This window comes from Pundamilia nyererei, unplaced genomic scaffold, assembly GCF_000239375.1.
Source record: "Pundamilia nyererei isolate P.nyererei 1_Seehausen unplaced genomic scaffold, PunNye1.0 scaffold00052, whole genome shotgun sequence".
In the NCBI taxonomy this organism is placed as follows: domain Eukaryota; kingdom Metazoa; phylum Chordata; class Actinopteri; order Cichliformes; family Cichlidae; genus Pundamilia; species Pundamilia nyererei.
In genome coordinates, this window is record NW_005187453.1 from 142990 (window position 1) to 169031 (window position 26042).

General features: G+C 39.2%; 1 protein-coding gene across 3 annotated transcripts in view; it reads right to left on the reverse strand.

The window, feature by feature from the left end:
• cacna2d4a (calcium channel, voltage-dependent, alpha 2/delta subunit 4a) overlaps positions 1-26042 on the reverse strand; it is a 106715-nt gene that overhangs the window by 80359 nt on the left and 314 nt on the right. For all 3 annotated transcript variants that reach the window (XM_005733420.1, XM_013910936.1, XM_013910935.1), the window contains exons 2-23: positions 19141-19310; positions 16693-16774; positions 13271-13387; positions 13051-13110; positions 11578-11740; positions 11354-11485; positions 10782-10842; positions 9444-9594; positions 8572-8646; positions 6454-6543; positions 6182-6295; positions 5988-6066; positions 4871-5004; positions 3832-3909; positions 3265-3345; positions 3091-3165; positions 2900-2986; positions 2728-2799; positions 2506-2567; positions 2279-2346; positions 2149-2194; positions 804-901 (exon numbers count right to left, since the gene is read on the reverse strand). In XM_005733420.1, coding sequence (XP_005733477.1) covers positions 804-901; positions 2149-2194; positions 2279-2346; positions 2506-2567; positions 2728-2799; positions 2900-2986; positions 3091-3165; positions 3265-3345; positions 3832-3909; positions 4871-5004; positions 5988-6066; positions 6182-6295; positions 6454-6543; positions 8572-8646; positions 9444-9594; positions 10782-10842; positions 11354-11485; positions 11578-11740; positions 13051-13110; positions 13271-13387; positions 16693-16774; positions 19141-19292 — 2077 coding nt within the window. In that variant the 5' untranslated portion in view covers positions 19293-19310. The remainder of the gene's footprint in view (positions 1-803; positions 902-2148; positions 2195-2278; positions 2347-2505; positions 2568-2727; positions 2800-2899; positions 2987-3090; positions 3166-3264; positions 3346-3831; positions 3910-4870; positions 5005-5987; positions 6067-6181; positions 6296-6453; positions 6544-8571; positions 8647-9443; positions 9595-10781; positions 10843-11353; positions 11486-11577; positions 11741-13050; positions 13111-13270; positions 13388-16692; positions 16775-19140; positions 19311-26042) is intronic.

Sequence of the window (26042 nt, forward strand, 5' to 3'; positions counted from 1 at the left end):
AGAAAGCAGAAGGAAACATAAGTATAACGGTGTGCTTTTATACTGCTGTGGTCCCTGAGTTCTGGACCCTGGGCTTTGCGTTTTGCGAGTTAACGTTTCTTTTGGATTTTGAGAATGACCCTACAGTATGTTTGAGTGCTGTTTCTTTTGTAACATTGCTTGTGTTACTTGTTCTTTGCTACCTCCCTTGTGGGGGTAACAAAGTATTCCCTGTTTAGATGTCTTCCTGATTCATTTTGGTTACAGTTTTCTATCTTGTGCTGAGTTTATTTCCAGTTTCGAGTCACGTCGTGACTCATTACTGTCTATTCCCTGTTCTAATGTCCAGCATATTAGTATCTCCCTGTGATTCAGTATTCTCTGGCATATTTGATGCTGAGTTGTACAAAACTCACCATTAAATGCTTACTCCTGCACATCGCACATATACTTATTGGTATATAAACTTAGCAGAAAAATGTATTAAATTTTGGTTTTGCTGATTATTTCTTTGTTGTAACAGTGCTTCTTGGCAATAAATCAGACCAAGACATAATAAATCCTGGACCCATGAAAAACGTAATCATCATAATAACTTACTGTATGTGCAGTTCATTGGATCAGATGACTGAATTCAAGAAGAAGCAAAATTAAACAATTTATTTATTTAATAAATATAAATGGCACCATTTAGGGGGAAATAAACAGCAGCATAAGATTTATTACCAAGAAGCAGCAACAAAAAAATATCCAACTAAACACACATTTCTATACTTCTGACATTGATGCATTCATGCGATGCTTGACATTAAGTCACGACTTACACTCCAGATCTGGCTCTTTGCCTGTGAGGTATCGTTCCACAGCTTGAAGCTGACTCAGCTTGCGGTGTGCTGGGTCAATGTCTGTCTCACAGTAGGTCCTACAAACGCACACATATGTCAATTAAGCACGGTGAGGACTTTCAAATATAGTCAAAGTTACTAAATAAAAACGAAAGAAAGAAAAAATAACCAACAGTTTATGCAACTGTTTCTTGTCTTAAAATATATATATTCTCCTTTGTTTATGGGCACCTTGTAGTATGCAACATGCTATTACTCCCAGAGGGTGGTGGTAATGCACCTTAGAAGCTATTTGCCAGCCACCATTAAACAACAAAACCTTTTTTTTTTCAATGTGATTATTTCAATCTAATATAAGATGATAAGATGTCTATAAAGAAAATAAAGAATATAACAGTAAAATGCAATAATACTGCTAAGAGTGAGGCAGAGATTAATGCTGCTGAAAATTGTGAACTCAGAGTCGTCATAAGCATGCAGAGCTGTAAAATAAATATATTATCTCAATCTAACATATTTATTAACATTATTAGTTTGCACTCACTGTGCAGCCGCTGCAGATCAGAGATATGAAATTTTTGATACGTTTAAACACAAGGTTACTCAGTGCATTCAGATTTAACTCTCTCCCATTTCCTAATCCAGGATCCGGGGAAATCACATTAGTCTGCTACCAGATCAAAGAGAAAATTAATTTTATTGATTGAATGTTCTCTTTGATATATAGCCTACAAATGTGACCCATCAATCTTCTAATTTGGGTTCAAGCAGCTGCAATTCCAGCAGTGTAAAAGGGACTTAGCAGCAGATTAGGATCAACATTTATACACAAAACATTTATTTTCTGCATCAATGTTTTATGCTGAATGTAAGAAAATTCCAGTGACAATGCCACACATACAGTTTGCACTGCTGTAACTTTACAGCTTCATTTGATGTAGTTTATGAGCTCTGACCGAATAAGCTCTATTTATAAAAAAAATAATAGTACATCAGATAATCTAGACAGCACTTTACTATAAAAGCTGTCTAATGAAAATGTGGCGTTACCAAACGATTTCAAAACCGAAACCTTCTCCAGACCAGGTTATGTGTTCATCTTAAGTTAGGGTAAAAAGGAAGCACCTTAATTACACTGAAACCTCTGACTTTATGTGCAACATAGACGGTGTTCGGGTTTGTCAGAAGTCACCGTCAAATTAACCTATGGGTAGGACAACTTCCCAAAGTAGGACGGTTTGTCAGAACACCGGATAAACCACCCTGTAGAAAAATGGGAAACACAACCTATCTCACAACCTGTTACACTGCAAGTTAAACTCACCACTCGTTGGCTATGGTCAGATCAGGAGCCAATAAGTCGTGAAGACCTGCGTAAGAAGAGAAGTCAAGACATAAGCCAGGGTGTATGAAACCCAGACACAAACGCAGATGTACAGAGATTGGACACTTACCCTCCTCAACAGAGACATTTCCTATGAAGATATACTGTCCATATCCTTGACTCAACACTATACCCAGACTGTCAACACAGAGAAGGCCAAGACCGTTACAGTATGTGGGAAACTTTAAGAAGGCAATATAGAAAATGTAAGAAGGAGACTTGTTTTGTTTATATGTTTTGTTTTGTTTTACTGGAGAATTTAAGGAATTTAGTAAAGTTTAAAGAAACTGGACAAACCTGAATGGTGTCTCATTGATGACAGTATAGTAGTAATCATTCTTCAGGAACATCACTCTTCTCTGTAAGAAAAACAGGCTTCATAAACACCACAGTGAGCACAAAAAGGCAGCTTTTCTATTGAAAAAAGAGGTACACGGGACAAAAAGGGGAAATAACTGATATAATAGTCACTAAGTCTCCTTTTACATCAACAGATTCCTGAAGAACAAAATTACTCACTCCTTTATCGACTGAAGTTTTCACATCTAAAGACAAGTTTCCGGTTTCTCCTTTAACCATGGCGGTCCTCAGCTTAAAAAAAAGTTAAGCTATATCAGCACCTTAAACTATAAGTCAAAGAAAATAAGTGAAATTAAAGGGTCAAAAATGCGTGTAAGTTTATGTTACCCACTTTTTCTTCGCTGTCTTCCCATTCCACTTCTGACAGATCCACACTGTTGTAGTTGGGTTTAGGCTTTAGCTTCTTACCCTCTTTATACTGCCATACACAAGCACAGGCACACAGACAAAAGAGTATGCTTTTAAAATAAGAGGCATGTACTCATAATCCATTATCTAATACCAACAAAAAAATCCTCGTACCAGAGGTCGCAGGTCAGGATGAGACAAGATGTACCCATTATTGGTGATGAGGTAGGCGTAGCCATGAACACCCAGCTATAAAAAGACCATAAGCAGACAGCCATAAGGAAGCAAACTGCTGACAGTACTGAAGTACAGCATATATGTTACAGGGTGTGTTACTTTCTGGTTTACCTTGTATCTTGTAGCTACTCTCATCAGTTCTCTCAAGGCAACATCAGTTCCTACTACTCCCAGTAGAATCCCGTGCGATAACTTTATGAGGTAAAATATAATTTTAGAATTTTAAATATATCAAAATCACATTAAATAGCGCTCACTCTGAAACGAAATATAAACAATAAGCTCAAATAAAATCTGAGATGATAACAGCATGAAGCCTCGATGGAGTATTGTGAACTAGCTGGAGATAAGTGAGTGACTTTTTGTTAATCTTTGTTTTCCAGGTCACACTGTTAGAGCAGTGGTTTTATTTTGCAGCCAGCTCTGATCTGAAGAAAGGACTTTTTTGATCTGTGGTTTAAAAGTTAATACTGAATCAAACAAGGCTTCCAAATTTAAGGCAGCCTGTTTCTTAGCAGATCAAGGCTGGTTCCTTCGGTTTTAACCCTATTTCTTATACAGATTTATGAATATAAACTCCCACTTTTGTTATGATCTATCACAATTTCATTTCAATTTAATTTACCATTATCAACACAAAGACACAATGTGAGGTCAAAGTTGTAAAAAACTACTTACAGTCTCTCTCTTCTTGCTGAACACAGGCATGGCTACTGAGGTCATCAGGAGCAGGCTTTGTGCCTGAGTGTTGAACAGCTGTGATACAATAAACACACTTTCAGATAAATTAGTTAGCCTGTGGACAAAAAATTAATTAATTAATTAAAAAAAAAAAAAAAAACAAATCCAGGTTTGTTTACAGAGTTTGAAAAAATAAGTGATTTGGAGATACTAGCTTTTTTAAGAGTTAGCTTGTTAAATTACAAGCTAACTCTTAAAAAAGCTAGTACCGGCTTGTATAGTTAAAAAAAAGTTTAAACTTTCCACTTTAGATTACATTTCAAACTGATTAAATGAATTTATAATAAAGCATTTTGAAAAACCACTTGAAATGTGGTTTCAAATGAAAAACCAAGACTTACAACATTAGACCAGCTGGTATCTCGAGGATGAGCTAACTTTAGCTTTAGCAAAAGCTACTGGAGCTCCAAGAAACTACTAGAGGTGACTATAAACTGACAACCACTAACTAGACAAAACCTAAGCATGTCGTTACAAATGCTACACTTTATTTTCTTTTTCTAGCTAAAGCTCTAAAGCTAGCTCCACATACAATTACCTTTTTTGTACTTGGCAACTGAAGTTAATGGTAAATGAGGGAAAAAGCACACATGAATGGCTAAAGAATAACACCTCCAGTAAGATTGTCAAATTACAATGTAATATTTCTGTGGCCAAATGAAAGGGAGGAAAACATAAATTCATAAGAAAAAAAAAAGTTTAATATTAAATACATGTAATAAATGTGCCAGGGAGGTGGTGCTTTACATCTGCATTCTTTATAATGACCATAGTCTAAATATTCAGAATTAAGTGAATATGTGAATATATTTGCTTCCTTCCTCATTTCTCTTTATATATTTAGTTTTTGCATATTTGCTACACTCACATGTTTCAAATCATCAAAAAATATTAAACAAAGATAAAACCAGTTCATTTATTAAATTTTGACAAAAATAATAATATTAAACAACAATAATAAGACAAGCAGACTGACCACACTGTCCATATAGGCCTCAGTCCAAATGATGTCATGATCGTGGTTGATGACCATTGGCCGGCTCAGAACATGGAGGTACTCCATAACGTTTTCCTGGACATCAGCCAGTGTTGAGACATGTGTGTAATAACCTGCAGAAGACACAGAAAAGACACACATGTATTGTAACTCGTATCATAAACTACTCAGATGGAAAACTGAGAAGCGTTTTTTCTTTTTTAGTTTTTGGAAAATAAATTGTTCACCTATTATTTTTAACTCAGGTTTCTGCCTTTGGGTATTAAATTTAGAAGAAGAAACTCATTTATCAGACATCAGAACACCCTGTATTCCAAAACATGAAACAAATATCCCAGCTTGAATCTCCAACTGATACAAATATGTTTTTGACGTTCTTTAAAGCTTGGCTTAGTCTAAGGTTTGTGGCATTTCTACAAGTGGGAGACAGTGACGTCAGTGGGATACCTGCAGTGAAGCTGCTCAGCGACAACAGGCTACTGAAGCTCTGCCAAGTGAATACGTGCAACATATTTCCCCTTGGTAACATCTCCCAAGAGCGCTGGTGCAAACAATATTAAGCAAACTGAAACTGCATCCAAAAGGTTTAAGCAGAAGCTGTTTGCAAGAAAACAGCAACAAAATATCTGTTTGACAGATATCTGCCTGCTAGTAGAAGCAACTATCAGTTTATGCAACAAAATGGATTGCACCTGTTATAGAGACACAGTTATGACATTTTTGGCCAGGGATATGTTTGCAGTGTATCTGTGCTGATTATCAGTTATTTAGCCATGGATTTTAATATGCTAGAAGGAGCTAATGTGATTATTTCCTAAGCTGCTGCATGATGCCTTGTAATTCACAAGAGGGCAGCACCTGATACTTAGTTCCTCATAGTGCCACCTGGAATCACCACAGGGCCAGCACACCTCTTTTGGGAGCACCAGGGGTTTCGTAAGATTCAGAAAATTATTCTTTTTTACAAAAAAAATATTCTTTAATCTTCAATTTATTACTGTTGCTGTCTTCCTGTAATGATTATGAAGGATTTGTCAGTACAAACAAATGTGACAACACAAACAAAGCCATCAAATTTAAAGACACTGGGCTTTACCCTTGTTGTTGCAGGCAATCCATTTGACATTTTCAGCAAACGTCATCTCCCGTCCAATCAGATAGGTGAACACCCGAACCTGGAGAGAAAGTCAAGTGCTATATGTAGTACGGCGTGATAAGCCACGCTAATTTAATACTCAGCTACTACAGCTTTTAAAGGATGATATTTGTCTGTGCTGGTCTTTATAATACCCGTCGTTCTGGCCAGTTAAACTCTTGAAAAACATCTTGGAAGTCCTCCATGGCTCCGTCTGTTATCAGCATGATTGCCTGGTTACACAGGCTGCCCTGCCCCAGTGCAGTAGCCTAAACACATAAATATGCACATCCAGTTTAATCAGTTTTAAAAATCTCCACTCAAGCTCTGTGTATAGTGGAGGTAGGAATTCCTAAATAACTAAATAACTTTAATTATTACGGCCAAGGGGTAGCAGTTGCTATGATTGTGGCAAGGAAAGACAAACCTCATTGAGAATCCTGAAAGACTCCTTCATTGCTTTTTTTACTTTGCCCTCTCCTTTCACATGAAGCTGTTCCACCAAAAGCTTGAAATGCTGGAGCGAGACCCAGAAAAGTAAACACACAGACACTGTCAGTGAGCCAATGCGCTTCCCTTCGGGCAAACGCAGCCGAATTAGTCACAACAGAAAAAAGAGAGCGCAGTAGAGAGATTATCCCCGGCTTCCTGGCACACTGACCACTAACACCAAAGCTACTGCAACACCAGAAGGTAATCAAGATTAATCAACACACAAACAAAGACAGATTCACATACACATATGAGGAGGAGGAATGACCATGTAAAAGGGTTTTACTCAGTTTTAGAAAGCTGTAAGTGTGCATGAACTTCTTTTATAAAAGACAAACCCTGTAAAATGTTGCATCTTGCATAGCTCAAGGATGGATATAAACACTTCTCTAACTAGTCACTTGTATATGAAAATGCGGTTTTAGGAAGAAGTGAAATTTTAATGTGAAACATCATGACAAAACTGAAAAGGAAATGTGTTTTCTTTGGTGTCAAATACTAAAAGTATTTGAACAGAATACTTTTAGTATGAACAAAAACTGCTGCTAACTGCTATTGTCTCTGTGCAAGAGAGGGTTGAAATACAAAGCATTGGCAAAGCCACATACAACCACAGATCAAACATCTACATGCACGACCACTGCACACGGCTGCAGCTATTAATAGCAAGTAAGAGGAGCTCTTGTGTCTGTGAATGTGAATAGTAAATAATTAGAACAATAAGAATAATTGCAAGCGTAGTGAAACTGATTTTATGTGCTGTAAATTATATTTAAATATAGACATTTAGTAAAAAAAGTGACTCAAAACTGTGGAACGATCTACTTTTAGAGATCAGACAGGCTTCTTCTCTACCTGTTTTTAAATCACCTCTTTACCCTGGCCTTTGACACCATGTGAGATATTGGTTTTTATTTTTTTTTTAGTTTAATTTTAGTTGATTCTATGCTGTTTTATCTTGTTTTGCTAATATAGGGCTGTTTTAATTTTTATGTATTATGTGTTTTATTTATTTATTTTATTCTATTGTTTTTAACTTATTTTCTGTAGAGCACTTTGGTCCTGTACTGGGTATTTTAAAGTGCTTTATAAATAAAATTAGTTTGGATTGGATTGGAAACATGCTCAAAATAACTGAAATTGTTGTGAAGTATGATTAACAAAACAACAATATTGCAAATTGCATTTAATCCCACATATCTGCTCTGTGCTATTCTGACAAATGAGACTGTTTGCTTATTTGCATTTGTACTGTTTCACTGGGGCATGTTGTGTACTGCATCTTTAACATGGTTGGCTTGCAGGTTTGTGTTAAGTAATCTATCCAGTAATGAAAGCTGAACAAGACTGAAAAAGTGACCCAGTGTGACTTTCAGTAGGACTAAAAGTGAATGGTTATGTAGGAATATTGGAACTCTTGTATAACAACTGCAAAACTGATGATTGTCTTTCTCTACATGTGCGTTCCCTCTTGTGCAAGAGTGTCAGCCAACATCTGTAAGCCCATTCTGCTACAGAATATCCTATGTATTCACCCAATCAGATCCCTTGCTGACAGGTCATGTGACCAACTTAAAATTGTCAGCAGCCGGCGACCTCACCCAAACTGCCATGATGTGGAGGGGAGTGAAAGTAGGGCATACTTACAACAAATAAACACACACACACTGAGACTGAGCAGACTGAGCAGGTGTTGGGAAGTTAGAAAAAAAAAGGGAGGACAAAGGGATGAGAAGAAAAATAAAACAATGACATTATTGGTGTTAGACATGGAAATAATTCAAGAGAGGAAAAAAGAAGGGAAATTGGGAAGAATATTGATATTCTTAATATGTTAGCAGAGGCCGAAGTCACATACGCTCTCTAGGGTTTTACTGGTTAAATCCTTTAAAGGGCAGGTTGCTTTAACTGTGATGTGATTACGGCATAAGCTTTGTCTTCAGGGTATTAGCAAGATAACTTGGAATTATTAAATTCCAAGAGGTTAATTCACTTAATCAGCCATGAGCATGAACGCATGTGCCATTTGTCAAGAGCTGCTTGTGTGTCTTACCTCTCTGTTATCCAGATCAGCCTGTACTAGCGTGCCCTGGAAGCAGGGCTCCACGTAGCGAACATAGTCACTGTACTGGAGACAGAAACCAATTCACATAAACCAATATGGCGACTGAGCAGCTAATGAAGAGTCAACATGATTAACATTTGCAGCAGGGGACAAACAGTTGTTAGTGCAGTTTTACGACCTGCAGTCAATCACCCTGAACGTCACAAAGTAATTAGATTACACTTAATCTCTCCAACCAACCATCTTTAAATATTGACTGTTCATAATGTAACAATATTGAAGTTGTTGGACTAATATGGAGTATGATTTTAATGTGTTCAAGACCAGTTCTATCAAAGTCAAAGCTAAGTTTCATTTTGAATAGACCTCATAAAAATAATTAACTAAACCATTTTTTAAACTACAGAGTTTAGATATGAAGAAGTACTGTTTTTTTGTTTTGTATTGTTTTGCTGCACGGTCACTCGGCTGAAAGGCGTGTAGCTTTAAATTCTGGTAAAAAATACAGCTTAAAAGCAGGGGATTTGCAGGAGGCGTATGATTACACACGCAGTAATACCAGGATAAACCATGCTTATTACACAGATTTGTAGTTGTAGGGTTACACACAGCCAAAATCCCCCCCAAAAACCTAAAAAGAAAACAAATTTAGAAGCTTTCATGTTACTGAAAATTTGAGTCTGGCATGAACCAAATTTTAAATTTGGATGTGTGTGTGCATATGTACCTCCATGTTGACCTGTGCATTAGTTCCAGTGCATTTGTGCGTTTGGGCTTTAATCTCTATGTCACGCTCATCCAGACTTAGACAAATGCTCATTGCATTTGTCTTTTGTATGACTGTTTGCGCATATACTTACAGCTATGATGTTAACAAAGTCATTTTCTCCCAGGGTGTCCAGGATTGTATTAATGGTGTGCTTGGCTATTGTCAGTCTGAGTCCCTTCATGCTGCCACTGACATCCACGACGATTACTACATCTTTAGGAGATGTGGCTGCTTGTATATACCTAAAAGGACATAGAGAGAAAGAAGGTAGGTATAAGATGCACTACAACCTACATTTAACACCAAGTATGACCAGATTGGGTGTTATGTACTGCTAGTCCAGCAGCTAGGAAGAGCAGACAGTGTTTATCCTTTTATATGTTCCTCTGTCCGTCTGTTCGGTCCCTTCATCTCTTTATTACCATCCCCTGATTTTTCCAAGCTAATTAACATAAATGAGATTTCCCCTCGAGCAGCAGGTGTGATCGGCAACTTTCCAGATTTACTCTGTCTGTTTCCTTGATCTCTGCTTCCCAGGACAACTGTATTTATGTCTGGAAACCAGACAGAGTTCCCACAATCTAAACAGTCCTTTGTCTTTGTGATAGATCTCTTTACAGCAAATAAAATGTCACATGTTTCAGCAGCAAGGAAATAAGCATAAACACTAAATTAATGATGGCTGAATTCTAGTTAACTACTTCAGTGCAACAGTGCATATTGCACTGTCGTGTACACTCACCGCACTTCATTAGTCACACATCACTAGCACAAAGTTAGACCCCCTTTTTCAGAACTTCCTTAATTTTGTGGTATAGATTCAACAAGATCCAGGAAATATTCCTCAGAGATTTTGCTCCATATTGACATGATGGCATCACATAGTTGTTACAGATTTGTTGTCTGCACATTCATGGTGCAAATCCCCTTTAACTAATAAATACGTTTTAGTTTCCTGTTCTTAGCTGACAAGCGTGGCACCCGATGTGCTCATCTGTTTCAAGGTTCAATGGGTTGTGTCTTCAGAGATGCTCTTCTGCATACCTTGATTACAACAAGTGGTTATTTGAGTTACTCTTCCCTTCCTCTCAGCTCAAAGCAGTCTGGCCATTCTCTTCTAACCTCTGCCATTCACTTGATAATTCTTGCTCCATTTCCCAAACACTCAACACCTCATCTAGTATCAACAACCATATCAAATTCAGAGACACTTGAATCATCCTTCTTTCCCATTCTGATGATAAGAATTCTTGAGACAGTCAAATACACCTGGAAAGTATGGGTGAACCATACTAGACTGCCTAATGGTGCATAGTAACTGTTGACTGGGAGTGATCAGATCTGTAAGTGGGGTTTGGAGCTTCATTTTGAGAGGGCTAAAGATAATCAAAAGGCATCAATGGGGAAGGACAGGGCAGTATCGCCATACCAGTTTCTGTTTCTGCAATCAAATGTGACAACACCATTTTCATCTGGAGTCCATTGGATGCCTGAAAGAAAACAGAGAGAGTGCAGATGATGGTCAGAGGACAAACTCCTGCTTGGATGATTTTTTGGTTGAACGGATGAACAACTGATGTCAAAATGAATGCTGTGGTAGCATTGTGTGATGACAAACTGTCAAACAAGGCTGTGATGGGTGACGCAGAGGGTGAGTAAAACAAGCTGTCACATATCTTCTGTTAATTACCCTTGCTCTCGCTCACAAACACAAACGCACGCACTCAGATAGACATGTACACAGAGAATTTATTAGCAGCCAGACTCTCACCGAGACTGACTCATCATGTTTGACTGTTTCTTGCGCTGTCAGTTGCTGTGTAAGTACAGTACACTGTTTGGCTTATGTAGCTGAATGTTTATCTACAGTGCTGTTCATGTTGTTTTAACACTGCATCATCACAGGAGAAAAGTGCAGCCAAGGGTACCATCAATTAACACACTGTGCTACAATTCTGGGACGCACATTTGCTGGCCCAAGTGTAGGTGACTCAGACGTACCTGGATATAGCCTGAAAAAGCCCGTAGAACTGCCAAAGTACTGCCAGGTGAGAGTTGGATCCTCCTGGAAGTTATCAGCGAAAACATCATTCAGAGCCTCAGACATGTAGACTCCATTGAGAATATCAGGATCTACAAAACAGAGAGAGGTAATATATTCTACTGCCAATCTGGTGTATTATGCAGCATTTGCAATTATATTTAAGGCTTTATGGTTGTGTTACCTCTGTTGTAGACATTTGTGGGAACTTGTATGTTACTTTGCTGTATGTTGACTGGCAGTTTATTAAAATGTTCGTTTTCCTCCAATGTGAATTCTCCACCCAGTGGGACTGGATTCCCATCCTCATCCACAGTGTTGATCAACATGGAGTTATAATAGTCAAACTACAGAAAAAAGTGACAGTTGGTGGCTGTACATATATACTAACATGAGTAACCAATAAGAACAAACAGTTGGTTATAATTCAGTTATCAGTCTGTGGATTTTTTTTTCTCAAAAGGGCTGAAAATCAGCTCACAAACTGGATCATTAAAAGACAAATTGAAGCTCGCTCCACTCTTGAGGCTTCACAGTAGCTATCCATCTTTAATATACAGTTTGTGGTTAGTTAACAAAGAGTCCTATATTAAAATGCCTGTCAGGTCATTTCCCTTTTTGCAGCTACTGTACTGGTGATTAAAACACTGCCAAATTATATTTGGGTTTATGGTCATGCATTATCAGGTGTGCAGAGGTTTTGAGTGACAAGTGTGGGGCCGCTTTGTGTTTGCCGTTTGGTGGTGAGGGGTTGGGCATTTGATTTCTCTGGTAAAATGCGCTTCTGAGCTTGTTTTTTGCTAGCCTAATTAAGCATCCTATTTGTTCTCACAGTGAAATATAAGGTAGAGAAAAAAACGTTTAAATCTTAACTGCTTGGTGTGCGGTTACTGGAGGTTGCTGGCTATCACTGTGACATCTGTGAAACCTTCTTGTGATTGCTTTGGTCACTAGCAGATTGTTGCAGTTACCAATGGTTCGCATGAAAGCCCCCAACTTGTCTTCTGACACTCAGCAGCTAAACACAGAGCAGTAGTGAAACTTGGCAAAAAACTGCAACGCAAATGGAAATGAAGAATGTTTGCCTTCAAAGTAAAAGCTTTGCCTTCAGTTGTTACAAGAGGCAAAACTTTTTAAGGTAATCTGTCTCTGTTTGCGGCTAGGGTCAAAACTTTCACAGCTTCACAACTGCTCAGTGACTAATTGTTGAGTCACTTTCTTCCTTGCAAACTTTGGGCAACTGTAGCAATCTACTGCCCTTAGTGTAGTTCCCTATACCTCTTTGAAAACAATTTCACTTAGCCAACCATTGGACAATGAATTGGAGAATATATATTTTTCCTAGAGTGTTGCCAGGGACTCACCAGCCAGTCTCGATGACAGGGTAACTAAGGCCTAACCAAGCTAGCTACTCAGCCAGCATTAGCATTAGCTCGCAAGTTGCTCACACTGCCCTTTTATCCAAATCACATATTCAATTCATAAAAAAAAAACTAACAAACAACAAAAATGGCAAAATTTGAGTTACAAAGCAATAGGTCTCATGGTGTGGACATATATTTTTACATACAGTGTCTGAGCTTTCTACTAGCAATGGGACTCTTATCCTGTATAAGCTGACAAATGAAAAACTTATAAGCAGATATGTCACCCTTACCTCGAGTGTTTCATTGTACTCATGGTCCAGATCTGCATCCTCTGCTGCTTCTGCTAATCTCTGTGATAAAAGCATTACAGATTTTCTTTTTCTTTTTTAATTAGCAAAGTGCAGCATTACACAAACCTACACTAGTTTACCATGTATCAGTGTTTGATTTGATGATTGCCCAGTTGATTGGCATTAAAGGTTTTTTTTACTCTGCATGCATAATTATTACCTTAACAGCTTTCATCTTCCTCCCAAGCATCTCTTCCATTTCTTCCGCAAACCTTTTCACCAGTTCGTCTCCATTCACCTCCTCTATCTTCACTGTACCTTCAATATCCTTGTATTTCTTTAAAACACACACACAATTCAATTTAAAAAGAAAGATTTGTTTAAAAAAAATCTAAAACACTGTGCCAGCCTTTGCAAGACTATTTTAAGACAACAAAACACAATTATAAACGATTTCTACATTTTCAACAACACACGAAACCAAACAGTCCCCTCTGAAAACAGAGATCAACTGTACAGGCAACAATCCTGATACACAAACCTTCACACCAGGCATTTACAGGTGTCCTGACTTCATCCTCTCCCTCCACCCCTCACTATTTTGTACAAAGTGATGGTAATGTTTTCAAAGATTTATAATTCAGATGTATAATAGGCAGATATAAAAACGAGTCTTAATCCTGACATGTTATTATAGCAGTGGCATTCAAAATGATCACCAAAACATTTTTAAACATATTTATGTTTTCTTCTTTTTTCTAGTCCAACAACCAGTCGGCCAAATAATACTCATAGTATTTGTTCACAGTAGAATCACAGCAGCTGGATAAATGCAATTTAAGGGATCCCATACAGTTACTGCATAAGGACTAAAAGGTTAATTTCCTGCACTAAAAATAATGTAATGACATTTACCCGTCTTGTTTGTTTTGTATTTTTCTGTTGCCTTTATAAAGATGATTACCATTAATTACAATATATTACAATTATTATCAAATTTGCTCAGGAAATAGATTCGATAAGCCATGTGTCCCATGCAACAGTGCAACATCCATCTAATAACTAAGATAAGTTAGATACTCATATGGATAAATAACAGATGTAAAATGAGCAAAACTCACAATATACGGATCTTTTGCAGGTTTGTTTGGGGGGAAAAGCCCTCTTTGTAGCTCCAACATGTTTATAACTGTCAAACAGAACCCCAAACACTCAATATCCTACCCAGTTTACTCAGGCAAGAAGACAGAATCACTAAGTGTTCCACTTATAACAAGAAGCCTATCGATTAGGCAGAGGTGGATGATTTATGGCTCCTTGGTGCAAGGATAAGACTAAAGCGCTGGCTGTTATTACACACCACTGGCTGAATAAAAAGACATTTTGCAGATAGGAAAGATACAGCAAATTAATAGTGCTGTTATGGATACAGTTACTACAGCAAGTGTTGCTCGTGCGATAACTGAAGCACTTACAAGCACCACAATGCTTTCTGTTTTTGATCAGGTTGATATCTTACAAGCTGTGAGGTTGGACAGTGTAGAAAACTGTTTATAACAGCTAAATCAGTAAGGATTGGTTATTTGTACAGCTTGTTTGGTTAACGTTGTTAACACACACTTTGTGAGCCTGCATAGCAGATGGTGAATGGACCTGCTAGCGATACTACAGGGTGGCATGCAGTGCAAGCTCACACGTGCTAATTACTAAAAGGCATGCCTGAATATTTGAATTAAATGTGTCATCACATTGCTCTCTAGGCCATGCGCAGATGTTGTACAGCAAATGTATGTCAGTCTGCCGTGTTCTTATTGGCTGATGTAATGCACAGAAGGGGGAGAAATGACGAATTCACACTCTGCCCCTTTCAGTTTTGCAGCATAATGTTGTATTTTTTGTAAGATTTCTTTGTCCATTCCCAGCTTCCAGTTCCAACTTTAGTTTTAAATATTTGTGTAGCTGGTAATACAATAAGAGGTGCAGGTAGAGGGAGAGCTCAGCCCCAAATAACCTTCCCTGTATGTTCCTCTCTGTATACTTTTGCGTGACTAATCATCAATAAAGGCATGTTAACCATACCATACCATAACCATCATTAAATATAGCCTAAAAATAATCATTTGCCTGTCTGAAATGGGAAATTAGTGAAGCATACTATGTCTTGTAACATGTACTTGGGCATGATGTCTTGGGCTAGTATGTACTGTATGAGTAATAATTTGTTGATATCTGACAACCTCTATTTATAAATGTATTTTATATTAAATAGACAGTTCACCCCCAATAAAATCAAGTCCTACTTGTTTTGATGTGAATAGCCCCATTTTGGTGAGCCTGTTGTAGAGATTTCTGTCCTATTTTGAATATAATGGAATCAAATGGCACTTCACTTGGCATGCTCAAAAGGGCAAGAAAATACATAACACTCAGCAGGAATGTTCCATCCATCCATCCATCCATCCATCCATCCATCCATCCATCCATCCATTCATCCATCCATCTTCTTCCGCTTATCCGGGGCCAGATCGTGGGGGCAGTAGCCCAAGCAGAGAAGCCCAGACCTCCCCTCCCCAGCCACCTAATCCACCTTGTCTGGGGGAACACCAAGGCGTTCCCAGGCCAGCGGAGAGATATAATCTCTCCAGCGTGTCCTGGGTCTGCCCCAGGGAATCCTCCCGGTGGGACATGCCCAGAGAACCTCACCCAGGAGGCATCCTTGTCAGATGCCCGAACCACCTCAACTGACTCCTTTCGATGTGAAGGACCAGTGGCTCTACTCTGAGCCCCTCCCGGATGGCCGAACTTCTGACTCTAAGGGTGAGGTCAGCCACCCTTCGGAGGAAGCCCATTTCTGCCACTTGTATCCGCAATCTCGTTCTTTCGGTCACTCCCCACAGCTCGTGACCATAGGTGAGGGTAGGGACATAGATCGACAGGTAAATTGAGAGCTTCGCTTTTATACTCAGCTCTCTCTTTAGCCGCAGCACCAATCCGTCTGTCGATCTCCCGCTCCCTTCTCCCATCACTCGTGAACAAGACCCTGAGATACTTAAACTCATCCACTTGGAGCAAGAACTCCTCCCTGACCCAGAGTGGGCACTTTTTCCGGCTGAGGACCATGGCCTTATATTTGGAGGTGCTGATTCTCATTCTGACCGATTCACACTTGGCCGCGAAACCGTTCCAAAGTCAGTTGGAGGCCATCACCCAATGAATCCAACAGAACCACACCATCCTTGAAAAACAGAGATGAGAATCTGAGACCACCCAAGTGGAATGTTCCCTTCCAGAAATTCCGAACCAGTCAGCCGACTAATGTAATTCTCTCCTTTTTGCTCTGTTTTTGGTCTCCACCAACTCCGAATGGGAATTTCTGTCTATTTCAATAACTTGCTTGTTTTCAGCTTGCCATGTGGTCCTGGTAATTTGACTTACTGTGCAGTTTTAGACCTGGTTACTGAAAAAAAGATAATCCAAAAACCTTGCTAGGAGACATTTCATATAGAAGCTGCTTTTCCCCCCTATTGAACTCCTTACATGAGCTGTGTTACCATACTGACGAATGCAATGTAAATATTAATGGCTCACCCACCTGGCTGATACTTAATAAAAATGTAACTTCATAGATGAACTGCCTCTTACCTTCTGCAGAAGTTTAGCTCCAGAGTACCTGGCGGACAAAGCAGTTATCTCTTTGCCAAATGACACGGCCCACTGCTGCACCCTGAACAGACAAAATACATTATCAATGGAAGGTAGATACCCTTATATAGGTAAAGACAGAGCTACTAGCTCAAATTAATAAACCCATTATAAAACACTGGAAATGACCAGAAATGTACACAGCAAAACATTTAAGCACTTACTGCACACTCACTACTGACAGAGTGAAGCAGATTATTTGAAGGTGATACTTAAAATAGACATTGTACCGGGTCAAGAGGTTATTCTATGCTCAGTAACATGCAACAATTCTACAAATCCTCAGTGTGAATGCCAATGAGGTAAGGTAATAGAGTTTAGAGAGCAGACAGGATGTGACAGATGGCTTAACCTATGGGGAGTCAGTCAGCTCGCTGCTAGTTTGCAGGCAGTCTTGCCAGCATCGGTACTGAAAACTGGCTTATCATTTGTTGACTTGTTGATATTGTCATTGCAAAATTTGAGCGTGTTCATTTTAAAATGTGAGGGCCAACAGTGTGCAAGCCGTCTACTGTACTGTCAATATTCTTCTTCAAGAGATTTCGTTTAGTATTACCATTCTGGTTAATCATAATCTTGCCGATCCCTGTTCCTGTTTCAAGGCAGCATCAAGAACTTTGGGTTTCAGTGTCATAAAACAATATTGTGATATTATTGAAGCAGGAGATTATCTCCTCTGACACTGGGTTAGGAAATTTGTGCATTTTTAATGATTTATTTTAAAATTAAACTTATTAAAATGGCTATACTATAATTTTCGAACCAGTATCTGTACCAGTCAGATCAAGAACAGGTTGCAGAAACAACTTCAATGAACAGTAAAAGTATTTTACTTACTTAATTTTTCAATAGATAAACTTGATTTTATCCCCAAAGAAGAAAAAGATCTATGTGTACACTTATGCTGTTTATTCCAGAGCAAAGACGTGTTTTTAGTAACAGCTCACAGAAAGGTGCAATGTTTCCTACTGGCATTAGGGTTGCATAGCCTTAGAGGATAAAGATCTGACCTTCTTGGCCTGAAATGTTCCGGTCGTGACACTGTTAACTTTCACAGCCATAAGGGACCTGCTGCCATTTCTTCCCTAGGCAGAGTGCGGCATTTGGGGCTTAGTGACCTATGTTGGACAGTTGAACTCTGGTGTCCCCAGAGCTTCATCTGCCGTCACCAGCCTGACTGCTGACAACACATACAGTAAACTCTTTAAGCTGTATAACTACAAATCTTATACACTGCACTGAATACAACTCTAATCTGCACAGGCAGACATTGCCTTATGGTTTTGGTCGATAGATGTAAGTATGTAAAGCCTGTTATGCAAACATTAACAACATCCATGCTAACAAAGTGCTGTGCTTCTCAGTCTCTCTCAACCCATTCAATTTTTATCACTTTTACATATACAGTCACACACACATGCACACAAATTCTTCTGCTAACACACAGCTCACACACAAACAAGGCTACTGCAGACTGACAGGACTGTATCGATCTGTTCTTGTCTTTCGTCAGCAAGGCGGTTGAAAACCGTTAAGGCGAAAGAGCTTCGTCTTGCCTTTGGAGAATAAACAAACACAGCATTTTGTCCCAAAAAGAAATATCCACCCGAGATAAACTGACCAGTAATCGTACACAGTCTTACAAAGTCAACACTCTGTGAAAGCAAAACACATTACGCAATATAAACCGATCCCTCTCATGGGAAGGCAATCATTGTACATGTTTGAAAAGCAGTTTTACAGTAGAAATAACAAGCCTTGTGATATGTACATATGATTAAATGCAAACATAGCAGGACTCCATCAATCTGTATAAGCAGAGCATTGGTGTTTGCCAGCATGGCTCTAGGTGACTGCTGTGCGTTGACAGCGCTAACCACTTGATCACCATGCTGCCTTTTCCTACACAAAATCTTTTCTAACAAAATAAATTGTAATTTTTATTTTTTTTAAATAAATGTCTCTTTATCTCTAGTCAGACTTATATGTCAGATTATTTGAATGTGGCTGTAGAGAGGAGAACAGTTTGGCAGTTCGCTGTACCCCACAGGTGTCCAGATGGTCCATATGTATGTAGAATAATCAGCCAACCTAGAAGGAACACTATTGACTCATCCATCTGACATATGGCTTTAAGAAGGATCATACTGCACGTAGAGCTGCCAGGGTGTGCACACAGAAATTACCTGATTTAAAAAAAGGCTGTGTGTCTATATTTGCCACTGAATGGCAGCACACTGGGTGCCACTGTGATTCAGGATACAGCCATGATATGGATATGTAAACAAAAACAAATGCAAAAATGAAATTAATTTCAGAATAAATGCAGCTTTATGCAAACACCAGACACCAGTCAACTGTCTATTTTTCTAGCGCAGTTTTACTTACGTTTCTGGTGAGATCTTCATTTGACCATCAGTCATGAGGCACAGTGAACTGGAGAGGATAATCCACATCAGCATCATCAGCCTCCCGCTGTATGGCCCACTTCTGTCTAATTTAATGGCATTCCTAGCTTTTCCCAGACTCCAGCAGTTCATCCCTGCAGCTGCCGTACGCTGGAGAGAAATTGAGGAAATCAGAACAGTGAAAAAGCATGAATTTAGAAATTTAGAAACCCACAGAGAGAGAAACCTGAAGTCTTGGCACAGATCTACACATACAGGGTGGTACACAATGCACCTTCTCTAACCGACATCGACCTCATTAACTGTGAAAAAAGGGTGACCATTAGCATTAACTTCCTCCCTTCTTTGGAATATTTAAAAGTAACAGAATTAGGCCAGCCAGGTTCTGCAGCACCACTTACAGGCTGTGTCTTAGCTAGTTTATGGCAGTAATAACATCTTTATATGAACATTTATCATTTATACCTAGATCACTCTCTGTCAAGTTAGGTTGTTGACTCTTTTGTGCATGCTAATTGAACTATATTCCAGTCATGTATGTTGGAGTTGCACAAAAGCACAGAGTATTATTGCTTCTGTAAAGTCTTGTAGCTATAATACAAAAAATTCCAACTACCACATGCACATCACTGAACTGTTATCACCTTGCGAACACAGTAAAACTAATGTACGTCTTGATCAGGAATGGTTCAATTAATTTTCTCAAGGGGCCACATGAGAAACTGGGACTGTTTTAGGAGACCGGACCAATTCTGTACTCAGAAGGTGGGTTTGATTTGGCAAACTGGTTATTGGATGCCCTTCCAAGGGGATTTGTGTCTTCCTTTGGGGGTTCACCTGAAAGGGCTCAGTATTCATTTTTCGTTATAACAATGCTAAAAAACGTTTTGGGGTTGTATTGAGTTTGATGCGTGATGAATGATGAGTTTTCCAGATGCATTTAATGGCACTTCAAGTGCTATAAGGTGAGTGGCACCAAGTTCTGTTATACTCAGTCTCTATCTACAAAACAATTGCATGTATATGATTTTTGGGATGAACTACCCCATTTAGTCAAAAGCTGCATTTAAACTTTATTAAACTGAAGTAAAGTGCAGTAAGTTATGGCAGAATTTTGGTCACAGACACATATGTATCACTCTTTTCATTATAAAATATTGGTCATCACTTTGTAGCACAACACCAACTCATCTTAAAGAGCAAAACAAAGAACTTGCTTTCAAGATCTTTTTGACTACTTGCCTGAAAGATTATTTGTTCAGAAAAAATCTCAAGGTCCAGTGTACAGCCTTCTGAAAGACAGTCATGTATAGTCCAAATCTTAAGCCCATCAAGACGGGAAAAAAGAGGCTGGCTTTGTCACCAAGCAGGCTAAAATATGTAAAGATCCATAGTAACATTTAGAGAATCTGTGAAAGTCCAAACCGAAAGGATAGCAAAAAATAGAAAAGCATGGGCATGTGACTATAGGTTAAATATGCCATCTTAAAAACATTTACAGTTAACACTGACTTTGGGCTCATGTGGAAAGAACGTGAAACCTTCTTTCCAAGTGAAAACAAAGATGCCATCTGATGCCCAATTTAAAAGCTGGAATATTAATACACAAAATTAAGAAAATAGTTCAGTAAACCCATATTTTCAGAGCTCACAAAAGAACCAAAAAGTATGTAGGTCAAGGAAGAAAGTTGAAACATAGCAAGTGTGAATGATGATGATTCGATGTCAGCTGAGCTGGATGTCCCGGCATACAAAAGAAACTAGAAAGCTTTTGTCTCCAGTGTCAAAGGTCACTTCTGTGCACATGGGATCACAATAGAGCATCTCCATTTTTCTACGCCTCCCTCTCCAAGGCTCTTAATCTGATTTCTGTCCCCCCCATTATTGACGTCTGTTTTTCTTGCTTGCTCTCCGGATCAGCACAATCCGACAAAAATAGGAGTAAACTTCAGTCTTCACACAACTTCCATTATCGGGCAGTGTGATTTTGTTTCTTCCAGGTAAGGCACAAGCACAGATTCCAAAAACAAATCCAACCCTGCTGCAACTTCCAATTATTCTGCCGACCCTTGTGCTGACCTCACGTCTTCACAGGTCCAAAATGCAAAACAAAAAGCACGGGGAGACGACTACGCTGCTGGATGGAGGGTAAGACAGATGGACTAATGGATGCACGGATGGATAGTGGGACTTCCTCTCTCTCCAGAATCTCTCTTCCTCCTCTCCAGCACCAGTTTATACCATAATCCATGCAGGATTAAACCCCTCCTCCCTCATTGCCTCCTTTTCCCACTCCATGCCTCTTGCTCTCTCTCTCCATACAAGCACACCAACACAATCTTTCTCTCTCTCTGGCCCTCATCTTCTCTGTATCGCTCTTTGACCCACTGTCTTTCTACTCTTTCTTTTCTTTCTAGTTGCTTTTCTCTGTTTTTTTCTCTTAATCTTTCTTGTCAGGCTCTCACCTGCTGTTTTGTCTTTTCAATGCTTTCTCTTAATCTCCCTCATTATTATTATTATTATTATTATTTTTAACCAAAAAGGACAGTGGATTGAGGCTATAATAAGAATTCAACAAAGTAAGGGGGGACACAAGAAGGGGATGTTGAGAGGAAGAGGAGGGGAAAGAACACGTTTAACTGACACAATCATAATACAAACACATTGAGACACCTAGTGGACTTTCATTGTCTCACATATACACGTGCACACATGCATTCACAATATTGCAGAATGAATCCATCAGCTCTGTCCATGTCCATATAGCACATTTTTCAAGTATGCTCTCATAGTTCTTTTTTGACTGTTAGAGACACTTTCATTCACATATTCATCCTATAACCCATTTAAAAATTGGTAGTATTATTTTAAATCACTTACTTTTACACCACTGCAAAAAACTGGAAAATAATACTGTACCTCATATGAATGTTTTGTTTTTTTGTTTGTTTTTTTGCTTTTCAGGGTGCTTTTTTAAACACTTACTACAGTAGGTGTTTAAAAATCTTACTTGTGTGAGCTTTTCTAGGTTTAATAAGTAAGCACTGGGCCCCACTGACGAGATTTCAGACCCCAGAAAACAGCCCAGTAAGAAGTCTGGAGAGGGTTTCCTGGTGCAAACTACAGGGTGGGCCATTTATATGGATACACCGTAATAACATGGGAATGGTTGGTGATATTAAAGTCCTGTTTGTGGCACATTAGTATATGTGAGGGGGCACCTCAAGATGGGTGGTGACCATGGTGGCCATTTAGAAGTCGGCCATCTTGGATACAACTTTAGTTTTTTCAATAGGAAGAGGGCCATGTGACACATCAAACTTATTGGCAATGTCACAAGAAAAACAATAGTGTGCTTGGTTTCAACGTAACTTTATTCTTTCATGAGTTATTTACAAGTTTCTGACCACTTATAAAATGTTCAATGTGCTGCCCATTGTGTTGGATTGTCAATGCAACCCTCTTCTCTCACTCTTCACACACTGATAGCAACACCGCAGGAGAAATGCCAGCACAGGTATCCAGTATCCGTAGTTTCAGGTGCTGCACATCTCATATCTTCACACCATAGACAATTGCCTTCAGATGACCCCAAAGATAAAAGTCTAAGGGGGTCAGATCGGGAGACCTTGGGGGCCATTCAACTGGCCCACGACGACCAATCCACTTTCCAACTGTTCATGTAGGAATGCTCGGACCTGGCACCCATAATGTGGTGGTGCACCATCTTGCTGGAATAACTCAGGGAACGTGCCAGCTTCAGTGCATAAAGAGGGAAACACATCATCATGTAGCAATTTCAAATATCCAGTGGCCTTGAGGTTTCCATTGATGAAGAATGGACCCACTATCGTTGTACCCCATATACCACACCAAAACATCACTTTTGTTGTTCCAACAGTCTTGGAGGGATCCATCCAATGTGGGTTAGTTTCAGACCAATAGCGGTGATTTTGTTTGTTAACTTCACCATTCACATAAAAGTTTGCCTCATCACTGAACAAAATCTTCTGAACTGAGGGTCCTGTTCCAATTTTTGTTTTGCCCATTCTGCAAATTCTGTGGGCCGATCTGGGTCATCCTCGCTGAGATGCTGCAGTAGCTGGAGTTTGTAAGGGTGCCATTTGTGAGTAGCTAATATCCGCCGAAGGGATGTTCGACTAATGCCACTCTCCAGTGACATGTGGCGAGTGCTACGCTGTGGGCTCTTGCTGAATGAAGCTAGGACAAAAGTTGTATCCAAGATGGCCGACTTCTAAATGGCCACCATGGTCACCACCCGTCTTGAGTTTGCCCCCTCACATATACTAATGTGCCACAAACAGAACTTTAATATCACCAACCATTCCCATTTTATTATGGTGTATCCATATAAATGGCCCACACTGTACATTGTCAGCCACCCTTGAATGGCCTGTTAAGTTGCTGCAGTTTAAAAAGGTCTATTGTCGGCACACACTACTGCCTCAGTAAAAATTTGATTGGCCACATTACCCATATTTATAAACAAGCCTATGGAGTATGATCTATAAAACTGATAACAATTTGTTTCAGTTTGTCATCACATGTTTTATGTATAGAGTATCCAATGCCATTACCTATAATAAAAAAATATGGTAGTCTACCAACCACTTATCTTTGTGTTTGGACACTCATGCAAGAGGGACATTAATTTAAAGAAAGACAACAGGGGAACAACATGCATACCAACAACATGCCAGCTACAGACTACACTTAACTGTTCTTTAATGCAAATATCTAATAAGTCAATCAAATGGCAGCAACTCAGTGAATTTAGGCATGTAGACATGGTCAAGATGGTCTGCTGAAGTCCAAACTGAGCATCAGAATGAATAAAGGTGATTTAAGTGACTTTGAATGTGACATGGTTGTTAGTGAGTATTTAAAAAAACTGCTGATCTGCTGGGATTTGCTTATGTAGCCATCTCTATGATTTAGAGAAAATAGTCTGAAAAAGAGAAGATATGAATTGAGCAGCAGCACCTATAAGGGCGAAAATGCCTTGTTGATGCAAGACATCAGTGGAAAACGGACAGTCTACTTAGAGCTGACAGGAAGGCAACAGTAACTCAAATAATCGGTCTTTGCTGTATGCAGAATTGCATCTGTGAATGTGCGACACATCAAATCTTGAAGAAGATGGTCTACAGCAGCACCGGGCCACTCCTGTCAGCTAAAAACAGGAAACTGAGGCTACAGTTTGCATGGGATCACCAAAGCTGGAAACCAGAACATTAGAAAACTGTTGCCTGGTCTGATAAGTCTTGGATTTCAGCTGTGACATTTGTATGGTAGGGCTATAAACAACAAGAAAGCATGGATCCATCTTGCCTTGCAATAAAGGTTAATGCCGCTGCTGGTGGTGTAATAGTGCTGGGGATAGTTTCCTGGCACATTTTGAGCTTTTTAGTACCAAATGAGCATCATTTAAACACCACAGCCTACCTGAGTATTGCTGCTGATTTATGACCACAGTGTGTCCATCTTCTGATTGTTGCTTCCAGCAGGATAACGCACCACGTTGCAGAGCTTAAAGTGTTTAAATTGATTTCCTTGACATGATAATAAATTCACTGTACTCAAATTTCCTCCACAGCCACCAGATCTCAATCCATTCGAGCATCTTTTGGTTGTGGTGGAATGGGAAGTTGAATTTATCATGTCAATAAGAACTCAAGTCTCTGAGGAATGTTTCCAACACCTTTTTGAATTTATTCTTTGAAGAATAGGGCAGTTCTGAAAGCTAAAGGGATCCAGCGCAGTAGTAGCAATCATAGTAACAAAGAGGCCAGTGCATGTATGCGTATATAATTCGGGCAGGTCATAAACACAGCACCCTTCTGCACTTGTGGTATTACAACTTTTCATAGAAGTCCACTCAGGATGCTATATCTTTCAGTATGAATCAGTATTTCTAATAAAACATAATGTATCATTAAGCTTTATTTAACTACATACATGCACCAACATATAGCTTGAGATAAATACTGCTACGATACACAGATATTAAACTCTCATGTCTTTGCATATTATACTGTACACACCCACCGAGAGAGAGCGACAGTAAAACATCTGCTCCTGCTATTATGAAAATGCTATAAAACAATTTGGCAGTGCACATAAAGCATTATGGCTGCGGTGGACGCAGGAAGGGATCAAATTGATAACAAACAGTTTAGATAGCGACATGCACCATCACACAGAGGCAATCAGGCAAGCATGTAAGTACCATGTACAACCACGCACGCACACCAGTAGTGCACAACAGCTGTGGGACTCCTACTCCCAAGCTGACCCAGATCACTGATGCTAGGGATGAAGTCTAAGCTCTGAAACTAAAGGGGATGATCGGACAACAGCTAACCTAGTCGAGAACACACTTTTGAGGAGGTGGGTGTATCATCAGTCTACAATCGGAGTCTACAATCGAGAGATGGCTTCATGAATAGAAATAGAGTGGTTTGCAACAGGGTGCAAATCACTGGTTACACTCGAGAACAGGAAGGCTAAATTAGTCTTTGCCAGAAAACCTATAAGTGAGCATGCTCAGGAAATTGGACAGATGAATCCACAATTCACTTGTACCAGAATAATGTGTATCTGAAAATGGGGGAGGGGCTTAAAAACATCTGAAATTCCTAAACAGCTTATGCAATACTTTTGATAAATTCCTTGAATTAAATCTGGAAGTCTGCACTTCAGTCATATCTTGCTTTTTGATTTAAAGTCCACTGTGGTGGTGTGCAGAGGCCAACTAACTGCATTTAACTGCATGTTCACACAGTTCGGAAATGCAGGGATTTAGGCAGCACACAAGTGTACATCAGAGAGAATATGTGTATATTTATTATTTAAGTGAGA